The sequence below is a fragment of the Gnatocerus cornutus genome, chromosome 3 (genome assembly GCF_029298725.1).
Source record: "Gnatocerus cornutus isolate USDA-ARS CGAHR chromosome 3, icGnaCorn1.1, whole genome shotgun sequence".
NCBI lineage: Eukaryota > Metazoa > Arthropoda > Insecta > Coleoptera > Tenebrionidae > Gnatocerus > Gnatocerus cornutus.
In genome coordinates, this window is record NC_142235.1 from 19,375,715 (window position 1) to 19,394,592 (window position 18,878).

Below are 18,878 nucleotides of genomic sequence, written 5' to 3' on the forward strand. Positions count from 1 at the left end.
TTGGTAATTTTGAAATGTGACAATATCATCAACGAATTTCAAATGTTTGACAAAATGGTTTCTGCTTTTGCTGTAAAATACTCTGATTTTCAAAGAAGAACTGAATTGGAGACGTTTTCTGCCATTTTGGCTAAAAATGCTCCGGAATTTAGTGCAGCAGGTTTTTTCTCGATTCAAAAAAGCACTATTTTGAGCATTCTTGGAAATGTTTTGACGTTTTTTATTGTTTTGATCACTTTCAATATTGGACTTATTAATTAAGTAATGGTTCGCGTGTTTGTAATAATAAGGTTCTACCTGCAGTGAAATTAATTAGTGGAAAAAAAATAAAATCTAAGTTCTACCTGATAGATATCGCAAATATTTATTAAGAAAAAATATGAATTAATAGTGTTTTCGTTTAAATTGTTTGTTTCTAATATTGTTTTACATAACTACTTTAATTTGTGAAATAATATTAATTAATAATAAATAATAGTCGTCTGAGCGCCAAATTTTTGAGCAAACATTCGATTTCTCGCTTATTTTTTAGTAAACTTGCGTTATTATACACCTTTTTACGCCGAATTTTCCGCAGATTCTAAATCTGGAATTGAAATTCAGATCCGACAACAAATAACTAAGTTATGGCCAATCAAAATTTCAAATAGTTGATTTTCATTTTTCCTAATTTTTAAAGTTAAATATCTCGGAAACTATTAGAGATATTGAGATGCGGTTTGCGCCATCGTTTTTCTCGGCTCATTTTACGTTAGATAAAGTTCTCAAAAGCTCAAAATTCGATAGTCGATTTTTCGCGAAAAAAAATCCGACTCAAACGATGAAAACTTTTCAATTTTTTTATTTTTGACCATAACTGGTAAATTATTTGTCCGATCGATCTCAAATTTATCTAGTTGATAGATTTCAAGCTGCTTGTTCGACTGATGCGTAACTCAAAGGTATTAAACGTCGTTTTCACGTTGAAAATAGTGATTGAAAATCACCCCAAAATGACCACTTTAAAACAGTTTTTGGTCAATGTCTCGTTAATTTTTTAAGCAAACTCAACTTATTTAGGCTTATTTTACGCAGAATGTCACGCTGATTCCAAAACCGAAATTTTAATTTTCGTCAACATACAGGCTGTCCCAGAACTCGTGACCCAGAGAAAAAAGACTTATGGAGGCAACAATTTTAAACCAAAATTTCGAAAGAAAAGTTTTTTAATTAAAAAAATAATCGAGTTAAGACAAAAAACGGTAGCCAATCCCGAAGCAGAACAGTATTTAAAAATCGGTAACTATGGACACCTACTACCATTCATTGGTCAGATGAACATTGCACTTTCGTTGGCTAGAATATTTTACATCATCTCTAGAATAAGCTCCAGGATTAGTTGTTAAATTTTTATCCTTTCTCAAATACTATTAAACTGAATCAATTTTTGTTTTGAAATTTACCATCTGCATTGCTGTCGGCATCCTCCCTTGCTCTATGGGTCATGAGTTCTAGGATAGCCTGTATAACTGAGTAATCCCCGTTTGAATTTTTGGGTTGTCGCCAGAGGGCCAAATTTTTGAAGGATCGAAACAATCGGTGCTCAATATCTCGAAATCGTTCTTAGTTTTACCGAAAGTCAAAAATTCGATTATTTTGTAAAAAAAATCGACTTAAACTATTTCAAAGTTCTGAGGTCGATATCTCTTTATTGCTCGGCGCAAGTTTGCATTATTATAGCTCATTTCACGTAGAATTTTGTGCAGATTTTAAATCTGGGCTCGAAATTCATATCCGACAACAAATAACTGAGTAATGGGCGATTAAGATTCAGATACCAAATTTTTACTAGATAATTTTTTTACTTCTAGGTATGTTTTCAAGAATCGTATTGACATTTTGAAAATTTGAAATTGTGAACACAATTGGTTTTTTATAATGAACTTGTTGCGTGTGAGCATAATTTTATATGTATTTTTTTGTCGATAAAAATTTATAATGGAAATTTTACTTATCTATGAACAGCAACATTATTTTAAAACGAACAGTTTTTAGAATCCCCAATTTTTAATAAACCAAAAAAAATAATTTGCGTCTTGATTGGCCTTTTCATATTGTTTCAAAAAATGTTTTATACAAAAAGTTCTAGCTTAGAGAAAGATAATTAAATCCACAGCACTACATGTGCGTGTGTGCTATCTAATCTCGAACTCGTAGGCCAGTTTCAATTATATTTTTTCTATATTTGTTGTGGCAGTATTATTTTAATACTAAACTAATAAGCAAATGTATCGCGGGCATTAGCCCCACAGCTTGACCATGTCTGTTAAGCTCTTAAAAATGTACATAAAAGTGGGAAAATTTCTAGCGATAACTCCATCATCATTGAAGCCACAATCACACACCTTTTGGCAAAAAATCCACCAAACATTAATGACAATAATCATCGTCATTGGTACTTTAACTTCAATCTATTTCAGAAATTTTTATGTTGGTTATAATCTGATGAAAGCTTCAGTATGTTTGGTTTTCGACTTACTCCTCTGCATGTTTATCTGTGACGTCATTGTTAACTCGCAAAGCTCAAAACGACTGAAGATTTTAGAGCATTTGAAAGTGATCTCTCGTATTGCTCCAAAAAAACGTAAACCAAAAAGAAGCTACCTGAAATTCTTTGCCCTACAACTTTATGCTTGGGTTTATCTCACCATCACAATCGGATACTGGGTTTTCAAAAATGGTGCTAAAAACATCTTCACTCGTTATTCCGTGGAATTTGTAGAAGTTTATATTTTATTTAATAACCCTATGTATATCCATACTATTCTCGAAATTATCCGAAGCCGATACGAAGATTTAAGACAACAGATTCGAATTGTGGATAAAAATTCTCTGGTCAAATTGCAGTCTTTCTTGATTCTTTTCAAAGAGACTGTGATTTGTTTCAACGAAGCTTTTGGCTGGTCTCTGTTTCTACTATTTTCTCTCACAACGATGCATTTGGTGAACTATCTGGACTATAATGTTAGAGTTAAAGTGTTTGCAGACAATGATATAGCTACAATTTTGGTTCAAACTAGTACTGGTGTATATCCCTTGGTAAGTAATTAGAAATGTTGTTGTTCAATTCGTAAGTATATTTTTAGGTCTTTTCGATTTTGGTAATTTTGAAATGTGACAGCATCATTACAGAATTTCAAAAGTTTGACAAAATGGTTTCTAATTTTGCTGCAAACTACTCTGATTTTCAAGTGAGAACAGAATTGGAGATGTTTTCTGGCATTGTGGCTAAAAATGCCCCTGAATTTCGTGCAGCAGGTTTTTTTCAAATACAAAAAGGCACAATTTTAAGCATTTTTAGGAATGTTTTGACGTTTTTTATTGTTTTGATCACTTTTAATATTGGACTTATTAATTAAGTAATACGTAGTTCGCCGTGTTTTTAATAATAAATTTCTACCTGCAGCGAAATCAATTAGTGCAAAAAAATAAGATCCAAATTCTAACTATCGCAAATATTTATTAAGAAAAAATATGAATTAATTGTGTTTTTGTTTAAATACTTTGTTTTTAATGATGTTTTACGTAACTACTTCAATTTGTAAAATAATATTAATTAATAATAAATAATAGTCGTCTGAGCGCTAAATTTTTGAGCAAACATTCTTCCGTCAATTTCTCGCTTATTTTTGAGTTATTATAGCTCATTTTACGCAGAATTTTGCGCAGATTTCAAATCAGTACTCGAAATTTACATCCGAAAACAAATAACTGGCTAATGGTTCGGATACCAAATTTTTCCTAGACAATCTTTTCAAAGAAACAATAAGAACTTTAACACTGTTTTGTATTAAACGTAAGTATCACAACCACAAATGTCGCAACAATGTCAAACATCTTCATGAACGCCGCTCTTTCAATAACAAAAAACCTCGCAGCACTAAATTTGGGAAAACTCTTAGAAGCAACACTGAAAAAGTCGACTACTTCTTGGCTTTGTTCAACTCCAGAAATTGCAACAATTAAAGTAATTTTCTCGAACGTGTGTCTGATCTTATCACATTTAAATATTATCAAAGCTGCCGGTACCTACAAAAAAGATTAAATTCTACGACTAAAATGCAGTAAAATTACCATAAATATCAAAAAACCGCAAGTGGGTGTTAAAACCTTCAGAAAATAATTTCCACGTTCGAATTTGGATTGCAACTGATGAGACAAAAAAACGAGGAGTTGAATGGTCGAAAAAGCAATCATAAAAAATAAGGACCAACCAAAAATTCTATTGAAAGTCATGACTATTTCTTTTAAAAGGCGCAAAGAGTTTGATGAGGAAGCCAAAGTTCGTTTTTCCGTTCGAAGTCTCTTGATTAGATTCCCATATTTTGTATTAATAACCTCCAAAATTGTAGTCAGGTACATCGCGAAAAAAAATCGAACATAATTGTGCAAAAGCCGTATTGTAAAATACTTGACTGCTCTATCCAAACCAAACAACAAATACCAACGGATAAACATGTAAATCAGAGCAGAGAGAAAAACAAGTTGTGGAATCAAAAAATTCCAGTACAATCTCTCCTTTTTGAGGTCCTTAAACTTTAAAATGGATTTCAAAAATTGACGAGTTTCTTCTTTTCCGGCATCCATAAAAATTTTACAGATTGAGATGGTTAAAATAGTGTCGGCCACAAAATGGGTTATTTTTCTAGGTAAGTTCTGATTCGCGTACAAGTTTTTAATAGCGAGTTCCAAAAAATGGCCTGAGATAAATGCAATGATGATCAAAATCTGAGAAGCACGCCATATTTTCGTGGGTTTATCATCGACGGAGTTTGGAGTTATTAGCAAGAATTTTCCTACTTTTAGGTAGGTTTTTAAGAGTCGTATTGACATTTTGAAAATTTGAGATGGAGAACTCAATTGGTTTTTTATAATGAATTTGTTGCGTGTGAACATCATTTTATATGTATTTTAGTGTCGTTAAAAATTTATCGTGGGAATTTAACTTATCTGCATATGAACAGCAACAACATTTTTAAACACTTTTTTAGGATATCCAATTTTTAATAAACCGATTGCAACTTGATTGGTTTTTAAAAAAAAAAGTTTTCTACAAATACTTCCGGTTGAGTGAAAGATAATCAAATCTACACCTTTACTCGTGCGTGCGTGATATCTGATCTAATTCATAGGCCTGTGTCGGTTATATTTTTTATATTTCTCGTGACAGCATTTTTATTTTTATAATAAACTAATAAAACAATCTACCGTGACCATTAGCCACAACCATGTCTTTTAAGCTCTTGAAAATCTACATAAAAGTGGGAAAATTCCTAGCAATAACTCCCCCATCATTAGAGCCCCAATCACACACCTTTTGACAAAAAATCCACCAAACTTTAATGACAATATTCATCGTCTTTGGTACTTTAATTTCAGTCTATTTCAGTTATTTCAAAATAATTTGCGTCTTGATTGGCCTTTTCATATTGTTTCAAAAAATGTTTTATACAAAAAGTTCTAGCTTAGAGAAAGATAATTAAATCCACAGCACTACATGTGCGTGTGTGCTATCTAATCTCGAACTCGTAGGCCAGTTTCAATTATATTTTTTCTATATTTGTTGTGGCAGTATTATTTTAATACTAAACTAATAAGCAAATGTATCGCGGGCATTAGCCCCACAGCTTGACCATGTCTGTTAAGCTCTTAAAAATGTACATAAAAGTGGGAAAATTTCTAGCGATAACTCCATCATCATTGAAGCCACAATCACCCACCTTTTGGCAAAAAATCCACCAAACATTAATGACAATAATCATCGTCATTGGTACTTTAACTTCAATCTATTTCAGAAATTTTTATGTTGGTTATAATCTGATGAAAACTTCAGTTTGTTTGGTTTTCGACTTACTCCTCTGCATGTTTACCTGTGACGTCATTGTTAACTCACGTAGCTCAAAACGAATGAAGATTTTAGAGTGTTTGAAACTGATTTCTCGTATTGCGTCACAAAACCGTAAACCTGAAAAGAGCTACATCAAATTCTTCACGTTACAACTTTATGTGTGGTTTTATCTCACCGTCACTATAGGATATTGGGTTTACAGACTTGGCGCTAAAAGCATCTTCACTCGTTATTCTGTGGAGTTTGTCGAAGCTTATATTTTATTGAATCACCCTATGTATATGCATACTATTCTCGAAATTATCCGAAGCCTTTACGAAGATTTAAGACAACAGATTCGAATTGTGGATAAAAATTCTCTGATCAAATTGCAGTCTTTCTTGATTCTTTTTAAAGAGACTGTGATTTGTTTCAACGAAGCTTTTGGTTGGTCTCTGTTTCTTCTATTTTCTCTCACAACGATGCATTTGGTGAACTATCTGGACTTCAATGTTAGAAATAAAGTGTTTGAAGAAAATGATTTAGCCACAATTTTGGTTCAGACGAACACTGGTGTATATCCTTTGGTGAGTAATCAGGAATGTTACTGTTCAATGATTAAGTACGCTTTTAGGTCCTTTCGATTTTGGTAATTTTGAAATGTGACAACATCATCAACGAATTCCAAAAGTTTGACAAAATGGTTTCTGATTTTGCTGCAAAGTACACAGATTTTCATGTGAGAACCGAATTGGAGATGTTTTCCGCCATTGTGGTTAAAAATGCTCCGGAATTTAGTGCAGCAGGTTTTTTCTCGATACAAAAAAGCACGATTTTGAGTATTCTCGGGAATGTTGTGACGTTTTTCATTGTTTTGATCACTTTCAATTTTCGAATAGATGATTAGGTAATACATATCCAGCTGTAGTTCCAAATAAAAACTCTTTGATTCACTGTTGTTATTCGACATTCCTAGCATATTCTGTTAAGTCTTAACAATTCACATGAGGTCCTTCAGCTACTGATGAATTCCTCCAAATAAAAAAAAATTCTCTCATAAGCTGAACATTTATAGAATTGCCTCTCCAGCTATTCTTGTTGAATTTAAACATCCCAACAAGAAATTGCGTTGTTTTGGATGCTCCACTCCTCCAGTCAAAGTTCTTCTTGTTTTGCACAAATCATTGAGGATCTCTAGCAGACACTCCCAGACGCTTTTCCCAATGAAAACCAACACAATGTTAATTGTCACCATCACCAAAAAGAGAACATTTTACTTGATAACGCAACCGGATTAGTAGAGGGTTGACACCCCTAGGTACCCCTCTTTAAGAGTCAAATTCTAATTGGATGACGCAATCGTTTATTACAGGAGAACAATTACGGTGATTATAAGAATTTAACGTTTTCTCCTCTATACCTCCAATTTTCCGTTGTTATTCTCCTTGTTTTAAAACGCAAGTAGGGGCGCAAGCTCTAGAGGGTGTTCTTTTAGATCTATGACCGTTCTAACAGTAAAATATCATGTTCAAAGCACTTACAGTTTTTGTAGAAGATGCCACTTCCTCCGCTGATGTCGTTTCCTGTGGGGTTTCTTCAGCAGTGGGGAGAGCACTGCCCCAAAATCTTACTCAGTCTCCTTCCTTATCTCTTTAGGTCCTTTTTCTCCATTCCTAAAGTTTCTTGGTTGTGGGGCAACCTTCAGCGACTCTAACACCTTCTCCGCGGCGGCTTCCTGGTGGAGCTGCGCTCAACTCAGCCCCCTTTTAAGAGCGCTCGCAGTCCCCGCATTGCGTTCTAAAACGTAATCGCTCCACCTTCTGATATATATTATAAATAAAAATGAGGTACTTACGCGTTGTTTGCCATTTTATAAAACTTGAAAACTTAACCTTCCAAATTGAACCGCGCCACAAATGACATTTGACGTAATCAACACGAAAGATCCCTGTAATAAATTTCGAATTTTTTCATTGGTCGATTACGTCACAAAGTACCAATGAGCGCGCTTTTGAATTTTCGTCGCTGATGCTTCTTGATCGGAACCGAAATTAGACGAAAGCTCAGTCGCAATTAAAAGTTTTGTGGTGAAAGGGCACTCCTTTTTTCTTCACATTTTTGAGGGTGAAAATGATCAATTATTAATAAAAGTTGTGAGATTTTGTGCCAAAGAGTGCGTGCAAGGGTTGTACCACCCCCAATTCCGTTTGAACCCCGATGAAATTGCAAAAATCGAATTTTTTTCGGAAAGTGAAAATGACCAAATATGGCGATGGGCTGACCACTAGATGCGGTGAGTACACACTTGATTTATTGTTTGGTGGTGAAAAAAATCGACGCCGTGAGGTTCATTTCGGGGTGAAACTCGGAAAATGGGGCAGTTTTGAAAACACCTCTACCCCCGTTTCGACAAAATTAAGATAATGCTTCCAAATTTCCGATTTTTTTTCCGTTTTTCGGTGTCTAAATTTTTTTCACTCACGCCACATGTCGAGGACCAATCAGATCGCGTCTTGATCTATCGAAATTGATGAAATCTAGTGAACGAGATACTGCACCCCCTGTGGCGTTTGAACTCCCAGAAAATCATCAAAAGTTGTTTTTTCCCGAAATTCAGGTAAAAATGGTTTGAAATAAGAGAAAGTGTGATTTTTTAAGCGTTTGGCTTCACCAAAACTAGGTCACTAGGATTTAAACTTCTTGGTCTCTCTTGAATTTTTTATTCATGGTAATCTTTAGCTCCATCTATTTGACCATGAAAGTAGAAGGGATCTGCAGAATCACGTTAAATTTACGGGGGTCGCAGTTTGTTTATTCAATTAAAATAACTGTAAGATAAACAACAAAATGTTTATTTCATTTCTTTTTTTACAGATCTTCGTGGAAGTGAGTGTACTAAGAAGAGAGTTTAAAGTAACCGAAGTCAAAGGTGTGAACATCAGTGAAGTGTCGTGTTGTGAGTGAATCCTGGAATAGAAGAGGTCCTCAGGAAGTTGGCCTTGACGCAGGAGTGGAATCTTCCAGGTTACATCTTTTCAATTTTTTCGAATGTTTTGCGCAGTTAGATTAGCAAGCTTTAAAATCATTTTTGCGGAGTGTTTTGTGATAAATCAGTGAAAACTCTATTGGTAAGTTGTGTACTTAATTTTTTCCTTCCAGTTAATCCAACCTAACTTATTATCGGGTCAAAAGTGTCGCGTTTTTAAATCCGTTAGTGCCGCAAAGTATTCATTAGTGTTTTTGGTGCGGTAGAAATGGTAAAGTGAAAGTGTTGAAAAGTATAGGTAAAGTCGTAACTAATCAAATGTGCTGTGAGTGATTCCTGGAAGATTGTGGTATGGAGGAGTACTGGAATCTGACGTGATAGCAGTTCAGGGCCGGACTAAAGGGTAGGTCTTTTTTAAAATAATAAATGCCATAGTTTTAACTTTGATTTCTTCTTTACAGTTTGTTCGTAATTATCAAGATGATGGCAGCGCTGGAACCAAAAAGGTCTGATTTTTACAATTTTTTTTTGCGCCAGCTTGCTAATCCTTTTTTATCGGAAAGAAAAAGTTAGTGGAAGTGTTTTGAGTACATAAGAAATTTGGTAGAGCGTAAGTGACTTTCAAGTAAATTAATAGTTTCATTTTTAGTCAATCCAACCTAGGTACCTAAAGTGTGCCGGAAAATAGTAGATTTGTTGGAGGCGCGTGATTCAATTCCGTTTCCATTTTCAAGATTGTGGTTTGGTATCCTGGAATCTAATAAGACAGCAGTCCCGGGTCTTATTAAAGGGTGTGTTAATACATAGTACATAAACCAATCTAGAGATGTTAGAATTAGCACTTGTTCGTCTGAGCAACTTCCGGGTTAAACATCACAAGAACTATAAAAAAAGTCGCCACAGTTCCAAAAATCCCCAAAACCGTCGATTTTTCAATAACAAAAAACCTGGCTGCTGTAAACTGTAGAGTGTTCTTAAGAGAAATATTCGTGACTTCTCTTGACTTCTCTCGAACGGATCCAGTTCCAGAAAATGCGAGCAAATCTTGACATTTTTCGAAAGTCTTTACGATGTCATCACATTTCAAAACGATCATTAAAGTGGGTGCCTACAAATCATTTTCAGCCAAAGAAAATTAAGCACAGTTAGATATACCAGGCATAGAAAAATAGCGCTCATTTGACTCAGTATCAAGAGCTCTTTTCCCGTATCAAACTCCTTAGTCCGTAAATTAAAATCTAGATAGTTTATGAGTTGTAATGTTGTGTAAACTATGAGAAAAAACAAAGTCCATCCGAAGTTGTCATTGAACATCGTCACAGTTTGCTTGAGGTAACTAAACAACCAATGTGCTCTTGGCAGGACTGTTTTATTCCGCAGCAAAAGTCCTTGTAATTGTTTGTATCCACAATGAATTTGCTCCAGAACTGTGTACACATACATCGAGTAAAAAAACTGCAGATAAGCTTCAACAAACTCCACCCCATCTCTTTTCAATTCTTCCTCCACTCCAACAACACAGCTCCAGTAAAATATGATCAAAATAATGATAATGATACAGAAGGTTTGTGGTATTAAAAATTTCCAGTAGACATTTCTCGTTTTTTCGTACAAATGAGACGCTTTTTTGAGCGACTCAAAAAAGTGTGATTTTTCAACCCTTGTTGCGTCTATGGTGAGTTGGCAGATAAGGGCGCACATTGCGATGTCGGCACAAAAGCACACTGTCACTTTAGCGGCATCGTATTCTTGGTAGAAATTTCTAAAATGCGTGGTCACGGAAATTCCGACCACCAAAACTGTTGTTACAAAAATGCGATAAAGGATCCAGAAAAGGGTGGTTTTTCGCTGCTCCAGCGAAATTGGGGTGATTGCTAGAAATTTTCCTATTTTAATATAGAGGTTCAACAATTGAAAATACATTTTAATGGTCACAGGAAAATGAACTGACTTTCAACACGTGGAAAATGGAAATGATTATATTGATTGCTCTGAGTTAGTGTGGAATTTTACACAGGTGTTTGAACAATTAAAAATTCATCAGGTTACATTTTTGAAAATTCAAGATCGTTTTGATAGAAGAAGAATTTTGTTGCATAAATCTACTTCTTTCTATACAGGCTGTCCTAGAACTCATGACCCATAGAGCAAGAGAGGGTGCCAACAGCAATACATGATGAATTTCAAAACAAAAATTAATTAAGTTTAATAGTATTTGAAAAAGGATAAAAAATGAGCAACCAATCCCAAAAGCTTATTCTAGTGGCGGAGTAAAGGACCATCCCAATTTCCTAGGCAACGAGAGTGTTTACTTGACCAATGGATGATTTTCAAATTCTGTTTAGCTTTGAGATTGGCTACCGTTTTTTTGAGCTAAAAAATTTTTGTTTCTAAATTTTGGTTCAGAATTGTTGTCCCCATAAGCCTTTTTTTTCTGGGTCACGAGTTTTGGGACACCTGTACTTAATTGTGCAGAAAACTTTAATTAGTAACAGTCGAATTAAAAGTGATGAGAACAATAAAAAAAGTTGTCACAGTTCCAAAAATGCTCAAAATAGTCGGTCTTTCAATCGTAAAAAACCTCGCAGCAGTAAACTCAGGAACATTTTGAGCAGCTACATCAGAAAGACTCCTCAGTTCTTCTTTGATCTTCGAATCAATGAATCCAGAGCCGCAAACCAACACCATGACTTCAAAATTTTCGAAACAATTAATGATCTTGTCACACTTAAAAATGATTAGCAGTGTCGGTATCTACAGGAGTAAAATTAATAAAAAAAGAGACGCAAAAATAGTAAATTATTGGTACCAAGGACAGTAGAGCGGCGCAGATTTCCGATATCAGTACCTGAAGAACGTTGCTCTTCCCATAGTCCTGCGCCCTCAATTGGTAATCCAAGTAATTCAAAAAATTCAGAGTAGTAAAAGCGATAAGAGAAAGTAGAGCCCAGCCAAAATTGTCATTGAATAAAGCGATAGTTTCGTTCAAAAAGCACACAAAACGTTTAACCTCCGTGAATCTCTGATTTCCGGTACTTTGAAAGTGCAAGTTCAAGTTGTCGTATCCTTCGTATATCAGGTCCAAAATTGCGCAAACGTAGAGACAATAAAAAAGTTGAAAATACAGTATAAAAAGGGTGACTCCGTCCGTTTTGACTTCTTGTAGCAGGTCGGAAATGGTGCTGTAAAGTACAAAGAAATAAATCGTGGACATCATAAAAATTGCTTGGGGGATGTAGAACTTCCAGTATTTGTTTGACTTCTTTTTATCATCGTCTTCTACAAAATCCGAAATTTTACTAAGATGAAGCAAAAACTCCGATTTTTCCACCCTGGTAGCGTCGAGTACAATACGAGCGAAAAACGCACAGAATGATAATTGGGTGAAAATGCACACTGCAATTTTGGCTAGATTGTACTGTCTGTAGAAATCTTGGTAATACATGGACATGAATATTCCGATAAACAACAGTGTTACCATAACAACACGGTAAATCTTCTGGCAAAGTAGGTTACCATTTTGGTCCAAAACTGGAGTGATTGCCAAAAATTTGCCTACTTTTAGGTAAAGACGCAGCAGTTGAAAAGCCATATTTGTTGTGATAGTTTCATAGCAGCGGCGTATTAATTGTGTTCAATTATAATCAGGTATTTCGTGTTGGCATTGGCTTTAATGTTTTACTTGTGGTTGTGAATAAATAATAAATTTAAAATCGATAGAAAATGTTGTTTTTTGTTGGACTCTTTGTGTTTAGGCTTGATACTTTTTTTTTGGTACTCATTAAAAAACTTTTAGAACCGGAAAATTCGCTAGTTAATTATACCTGCGCAGATTTATGGTAATTAATTATAATTATATCTTCTGATTTGCAAAACTAGCTTTTATTCAGTTTCTAAGAAACAAATTTCTACAAATTTTTGATCTTTCTAGGAACTAACTAAACTACATCTAATCGAACGCTTCCTCTATTGAAACTTTCGAAAAGAAATTGTTCGTCAAATTTATGAAGACTTTTAAAACGAGTTCAGTGTATCCTTCTTCAATGTCTTGGAAGACAGCTTCCCAGTTATCATTTAAAACTTGATTAACATTGTCACCTATTGTTTTATCACCATTAAATAGATTATCAAATCTGAAATGCATAATCCCTGGGTTGAGTTTAAGATTACCAGACAATACTTTTATGTACGTTTTGCCTCGTTTCTTAATTTCTTCATAATTCAAGAGAACTTTTACTTTCAAGTTTCCTAAAACAGTCGTTGAAAGAACGCCTTTAGATATTCTGTTTTACCTATTTTTGTTTGTCCAGTTCCTTCTCCAACAATTGGGAGTAAGAGAACTTTTCCATCAAATTTATACCAACCTGGCATTCGTAGCTCGGGAAAAGTACCAGCTAAATTAATGGTTTTCTTATCGAAATCAAACCTAAAAGATTATTTGGACTCCCGAAATGTGTTCCACGTCTTTACTTACTCAAAAGTATCCGGATCTACTGTGGTAAAACCATATAAAGAAGTATTTGTAAAATGTTGTGTAAATTGAATAGTTTTAGATCCAGCACTAATATCAATCTTCGGGATAAACAGTGGTTCTAAATTCGGTAAATTTAATTCCGGCCATGCTTTATTTAGTAGCGACAACCCATGAACACCGGCCTTAAAAACACAGGCTTTCAAATTTGGGTCTTTTCGGTTACATTTTAGAAATTGGGGAGCTAAAACCGATTAAATTAACTTATTGTTGATTTTAAATTTGAAATTTACGTAGACGCACGCTTTCGCACAGCACCACCAACGCAAATATGACCACTGAACGTTTCATGGTACAGAAATGGGCAGAGATTCTTCCTCAATTTTATATATGGAGTTGTTAGGATTTTTTTGCATTAAATCTGTTTTAATTATCACTTTTTTCAAAAGCAAGGTCGGTAATTCATTAATATTTATTTTGGCTATTAGATTGCCTCCTACAATGGAAAATTCTTTGTGAAAATTTGCCAATTTAAGTATATTTTTGGTAACAAAATACTATTTCCGTTTTACTCGTAGGTTGCAATGTCACTTTGGCAACATTTGTTTATTTAAGGTAAACATTTTGAAGGATTGACTCTGGAAATCCAAAATGATAAGGTTGGGATTATTTCGTTCCTAGAAATCGATATGTAAAAAAGTCTTTGAAACCTGCAGGTATTCTCTTAATGCTGGAAAAACGGACATCGGATTTATAATTAGAAGTCGTTTTGTTTCCTTCTTACTTGTTGATTAATGTAATTACAATGCTGATGTTTTGCAAACTAGTTTACAACTCAACAAAAACTTGTTCTGAATTTGTTGATTTTTAATCATAAAAATTGCCACTTAATTACACCTGTGGCAGATTTATGCATTAGTGGAACGCAAGGTAATTAATTAATTACTTCTACATCTTTTTATTCACTTTCTCAGAAATTTACACAAATAATTTTGTTGTTCTTTTTAGGAACTAACTAATCGAACGCTTCTTCTATTGAAAGTTTCGAGAAGAAACTGTTTGTCAAACTAATAAATATTTTTAAAACGAGCTCAGTGTAGCCTTCCTCAATATCCTTGTACACATCTTCCCAGTTATCGTTTAAAACTTGATTAATATTGTCACCTAATTGTTTATCACCATTAAACAAATTATCAAATCTAAAATGAATGTTTCCTGGACTCATCTTAAGATCACCAGACACTACATTGATGTAGGTTTTGCCCCGCTTCTTAATTTCTTCATACTTTAAGAGAACTTGTACTTTCAAGTTTCCTAAAACAATCGTTAAAATAACGTCTCGAGATATTCAGTTTTACCTATTTTTGTTTCTGCAGTTCCCTCGCCTACAACTGGTAGTAATAGAACTTTTCCATCAAATTTATAAAAGCCTGGGATTCGTATCTCTGGGAAAGTGCCGGCTAAGATGATGGTTTTCTTATCGAAATCGATCCTAAACAAGAAAATGAATTAAAAACGTAAAAAAATAATTGTTACTTACTCAAAAGTATCAGCTTGTACTTTGGTTAACCCATAGAAAGAACAATTTGTAAAATGTTGCGTCAAGTGAATGGTTTTGGATCCAGCACTAATATCAATCTTCGGTATAAACAGTGGTTCCAGATTCGGTAAATTTAATTCCGGCCGTGCTTTATTTAGCAGCGACAATCCATGAATTCCCGCTTTAAAAACACACTCTTTTATATTTGGTTCTTTTCGGTTACATTTCATAAATTCTGGAGCTAAAACGGACAAATTAAATGTGTTGTTGATTTTTTACTTTGAAATTTACGTAGATTCACACTCTCACACAGCACAACCAACGCGAACAACACCACTGAGCGTTTCATGGCCAAGAAATGAACAAAAATTTTTCTTCACTTTCATTTATTACGGACTTGTCAGTATTTTTGGAGGAAACTCGTTTTAATTATCGCTCATTTTAAAGGTCAATAACTCATTACAAGTTAATTGTCTTGTATGTTAAATGTGGAGTGAATGTTTGGATATGTAAAGTGTAAAATTTCCACAAAAACATTAAGTTTGGAAATACCATCAGTCATGACTTAGGAATTTTCTTCTTGAAGAAAAACAACTGATAACCTATTAGGTTATTATCATATGTATATTTTGGAATTTTTTGTGCCAACTTAATTCTTTTTTACAAAATAGTTATTTATTTACCAAGTCAATAAAGTGATTTATTATTGAACGAGTCTAAAATTACAAGCCGAGCGAGAAGAAGTTATATAGTAAATTGGCAAATAAGCCAACAGTTCGTTTTCACTGTTTTTAGTTACAGATCTAAAGTACTTTCCAGCGACTTGTGTTGAATTTCTTCTGCTTCTTTACTCATTTTTCTATTACCAAAATTACATTCGGCAAGAAACAAAAATAATAAAAAGTGATTGCGTTTTTATATACAATAATTAAATAATTACGCACCGAATGCACCTACTTTTCTTTAAAACGCAGGTAAAAATTCTTATTGTAAAAGTAAAATAAAGTGAATGTTTACTTCCGCAAATCACTGTGCTAATGGATCACTTTCTAGACGGTCGGCAAAAATTATATTTATTTTTTGATTTCATCGATTTGAAAATATGTAAATTTTTATTTCCGAAATGGTGGAGGCGCCGGGTTAATTTTATATAGTGAGACGAAGATAATAGAATCGACCTTTTCCGCCAATGCCGAAATTAGTTTACAATTATTTTCATGCATGGAGATCTACATTACATATTATATTAAAAAAATAACTTTGTTTACACGAATGTTTTTATTAGTTGTCAATTTTTCGGTTTGTCAGTGCTAAAAAAGGAGTTTAATATACAGTGCTCGTGCTTAGTTTAGACTTTTTTTTAATAAAAATTGGTTTTTGAATTTTGCAAATTTTCGATTTAAGACGGTTTGACACGATCACATTTTTTCTGAAATTTTTACGAATAAAAATTTGCGATTTTTTTTTAATTGATGTTCAAGATTTGTCACAAAATTAATGCAGAAAATTAGTTTCCTGTTTGCTAACCTCCAAAATCTGCGCAAAATTATGAAATTATTTGTGAATTTTTAAAACGTTTCAAAATTTTTTTGCAAAAATATTTTCTCCAGTTTCACTGTTTGTCACGAGAATATCTGTTTGAAAAAAAATTTTTAAATTTGTATTCGTAAAAATTTGAGAAAAAATGTGATCGTGTCAAACCGCCTTTAGATAGAAATACTTTTCTTAAAATTGGTCTCTTAGTATTAATTAACGAAAAACAAATTTAAAAAAAATATATTTTTAAAAGGAAGGAGGCATATGAGAAATCCTTTCTTAAAATTCGTAATTTTGGTAACTTTATTGCAACAGCTATAAAATTTTAAGAAATTACCAGTTTTTAATCGTATATTAATTAAGTGTGCTAAGTTGCAAAATTGTAGATCAAAAAAGATAAACTTTAGAAATTTTTATTTTCAAAACGAAGCTTAAATATGAGAAATCTGTCCCTAAAATTCGTAACTTTGGTAATTTTAGTGCAACAGCTATGAAATTTTAGGAAATTACTAGTTTTCGATGGTATATTAACTACCAAATTTCCAAATTTTTCAATGCCAAACAAAAATTGTCCAAATCCCTCGCTAAAATTGATAGCTCTGGTAATTTTACTAAAATTTGAGAAAGTTACTACTTTTTAGTCGTGTATTAATTCCAAAACCCAATTTTTTAAATTAGAATGTAAATCTATTTGGGTGGATGCCACCACTATACATTCACTTATACGTTATCAAAGAAAAGTTAGACGTGTTCAAGTACAAAAAATTGTTATTTGTGTTACAAAGAATTCTTATTTATTCCGCTCCAAAAAGTTCAGACACTGAAACTTTATCCAAGACAGAATTAAAAAATCCACGTGTAAGTCGTCCAAAGATTTCGTTATAACTAGACTTTACATCATCGTAAACTTCTTTCCAGTTCTCGTTGACAACTTTATGAATGTTGTCGCTCAGAACCTTATCTCCATTAAATAGATTCTCGAAAAGAAAATGCACTTTTCCCGGCTCCATTCTTAAATCAACATTCTTTATTTTGAAGTGTTTTTCTCCATTTTTTTTGTATTCGTCCATATCGTAATGAACAGACACATTAACATTATCTGAAAAATATAATCAAAGTATTTGAATTAACAAGTAAAAAATACCTAATGTGATTGTCCCAGCCCCAGATCCTTGAATATCCAAAAGCAGAATTTTCCCACTCATTTCATATTGCGACTCCATGCGAAGTTTGGGGTGGTGACAGAAATTGTCGATCGTTTTTTTCTCAAAATCCACACTGAAGAGAGAATTTAGATAATGTAAACAAAGTTGAGCACTTACTCCATTCGTGAACAATGTAAATTGGTAATACCAAAAATATTAACGTTTTTAAAATTCTGTTGTAACCCTACGGCATTAGTACCAGCGCTAATTGACATTTCCGGAATCACCAAAGGGTTCAAACTTGGTAGACCCAGTTCCTTTACAGGTTTTGTTAATTGAGTCACTGCGTCTTCTACAGCTGCCGGTAGACAGGTGGAAAAATCTTTCTGCTTACGATCACATTTCTTGAAATGTGAAGCTAAAAATCAACGAGGAATTTATAATTTTCTAGTGTTTTTTACGTACGTAGTTTGGCACTGTAAGCAACCGTTACGAGGAGGCAAAACACCACAATATTCATGTTTGTTTTAATTGTCTGGATGGACGCAGCGCTGCCTTTTATAAGAGGGACACATAATTTACCAGTGGCGTGCATTTTTCAATTCATTGAAATTAGTTGGATTTAAATTCTTTGTTATAAAAGATTTTGTGCAGTGAGACGAGTGGCTAATGGTTATTGTCATAGACCGGTTATTGATAATGATAACATAAATGAGAAAACGTGTTCCAATTCAGGGTATTTTTATTCTTAAATTTTCAATTTTGTTTAATTTACAACGAAATCTTGAAAACTCGACAGTGATAAACTAAAAATCGCAAAATCTAGAAAAAGAAAAACAGAACGGAACAGTTTGAGAGGTTTTTTTTATTATTAATAAAATTAACTACAAATGGAAAAATACTATTATCATAATTACTGTAATTATACTAACATTAGTATAAGTGAGCTGAAATTAGATTTTTGTTTTTGTGAAAATTTAGGTAAACACAAAACGAAATAGACTTTTAGAATAAACAAAGGTGAAAGTTATTATTGATCAAGAATTTTGTTTATATTTTTTTGAGATTATTTTTCCAAATTCTTAAAAGTGCTGGACATTTTTCAGTTTAAAAGGTTCATTACAATTTTGGAGGTCTTCAGAGGTGACAATTTTAAAATTTTCTGTTTTGGGAACCGCAGCAAAGTGTAAAGTTTTATTATGTACGGTGCCGCCATCTAGTAATGGATAGTATTATTATACTAAATAATTTGCAGGAATTCTGTAATTAACCCCAATAGAAAATTCCATCTTTCTTCAATTTACCCTTAAAATCCGAATGTTTTTTGATTTAAT

At 33.3% G+C, this 18,878-nt stretch overlaps 4 protein-coding genes across 4 annotated transcripts; all 4 read right to left on the reverse strand.

Annotated features, from left to right (window-relative positions):
* Positions 1–10,776: 10,776 nt before the first annotated feature.
* On the reverse strand, positions 10,777–12,444 carry LOC148177837 (uncharacterized). Its single transcript, XM_088033410.1, has 5 exons — positions 11,662–12,444; positions 11,346–11,606; positions 11,094–11,143; positions 10,902–10,978; positions 10,777–10,841 (listed from the first exon to the last, which is right to left on the reverse strand). Exons 1-5 carry the CDS (start codon positions 12,442–12,444, stop codon positions 10,777–10,779), a joined length of 1,236 nt encoding a protein of 411 aa, XP_087889536.1.
* A 321-nt stretch (positions 12,445–12,765) lies between these two features.
* Positions 12,766–13,676, reverse strand: LOC148177838 (protein takeout-like). Its single transcript, XM_088032611.1, has 4 exons — positions 13,617–13,676; positions 13,327–13,567; positions 13,145–13,278; positions 12,766–13,100 (listed from the first exon to the last, which is right to left on the reverse strand). The coding sequence occupies exons 1-4, from the start codon at positions 13,672–13,674 to the stop codon at positions 12,802–12,804; spliced, it is 732 nt and encodes a 243-aa protein (XP_087888737.1). The 5' UTR covers positions 13,675–13,676; the 3' UTR covers positions 12,766–12,801.
* Positions 13,677–14,338: 662 nt separating this feature from the next.
* On the reverse strand, positions 14,339–15,212 carry LOC148177839 (protein takeout-like). The gene is made up of 4 exons (XM_088032806.1): positions 15,155–15,212; positions 14,864–15,104; positions 14,682–14,815; positions 14,339–14,637 (listed from the first exon to the last, which is right to left on the reverse strand). The coding sequence occupies exons 1-4, from the start codon at positions 15,210–15,212 to the stop codon at positions 14,339–14,341; spliced, it is 732 nt and encodes a 243-aa protein (XP_087888932.1).
* Positions 15,213–17,193: 1,981 nt separating this feature from the next.
* On the reverse strand, positions 17,194–18,064 carry LOC148177840 (protein takeout-like). Its single transcript, XM_088033411.1, has 4 exons — positions 18,010–18,064; positions 17,722–17,962; positions 17,544–17,677; positions 17,194–17,498 (listed from the first exon to the last, which is right to left on the reverse strand). The coding sequence occupies exons 1-4, from the start codon at positions 18,062–18,064 to the stop codon at positions 17,194–17,196; spliced, it is 735 nt and encodes a 244-aa protein (XP_087889537.1).
* Between the last annotated feature and the right edge of the window lie 814 nt (positions 18,065–18,878).

Bases quoted from the DNA above. Each gene is read 5' to 3' on its own strand.
- LOC148177837 (XM_088033410.1), bottom strand. From the start codon at position 12,444: ATGGCTTTTCAACTGCTGCGTCTTTACCTAAAAGTAGGCAAATTTTTG. The intron at 11,607-11,661 runs GTACCAATAATT...TTACTCCTGTAG, and splicing joins GCGCCGCTCTACTGTCCTTG to ATACCGACACTGCTAATCAT. The intron at 11,144-11,345 runs GTTACTAATTAA...CTCGTTGCCTAG, and splicing joins TCATCACTTTTAATTCGACT to GAAATTGGGATGGTCCTTTA.
- LOC148177838 (XM_088032611.1), bottom strand. From the start codon at position 13,674: ATGAAACGTTCAGTGGTCATATTTGCGTTGGTGGTGCTGTGCGAAAGC. The intron at 13,279-13,326 runs GTAAGTAAAGAC...ATAATCTTTTAG, and splicing joins GTAGATCCGGATACTTTTGA to GTTTGATTTCGATAAGAAAA. The intron at 13,101-13,144 runs GTAAAACAGAAT...CGACTGTTTTAG, and splicing joins AACTGGACAAACAAAAATAG to GAAACTTGAAAGTAAAAGTT.
- LOC148177839 (XM_088032806.1), bottom strand. From the start codon at position 15,212: ATGAAACGCTCAGTGGTGTTGTTCGCGTTGGTTGTGCTGTGTGAGAGT. The intron at 14,816-14,863 runs GTAAGTAACAAT...TTTCTTGTTTAG, and splicing joins GTACAAGCTGATACTTTTGA to GATCGATTTCGATAAGAAAA. The intron at 14,638-14,681 runs GTAAAACTGAAT...CGATTGTTTTAG, and splicing joins AACTGCAGAAACAAAAATAG to GAAACTTGAAAGTACAAGTT.
- LOC148177840 (XM_088033411.1), bottom strand. From the start codon at position 18,064: ATGAATATTGTGGTGTTTTGCCTCCTCGTAACGGTTGCTTACAGTGCC. The intron at 17,678-17,721 runs GTAAGTGCTCAA...TTCTCTCTTCAG, and splicing joins TTACATTGTTCACGAATGGA to TGTGGATTTTGAGAAAAAAA. The intron at 17,499-17,543 runs GTATTTTTTACT...TATATTTTTCAG, and splicing joins GGCTGGGACAATCACATTAG to ATAATGTTAATGTGTCTGTT.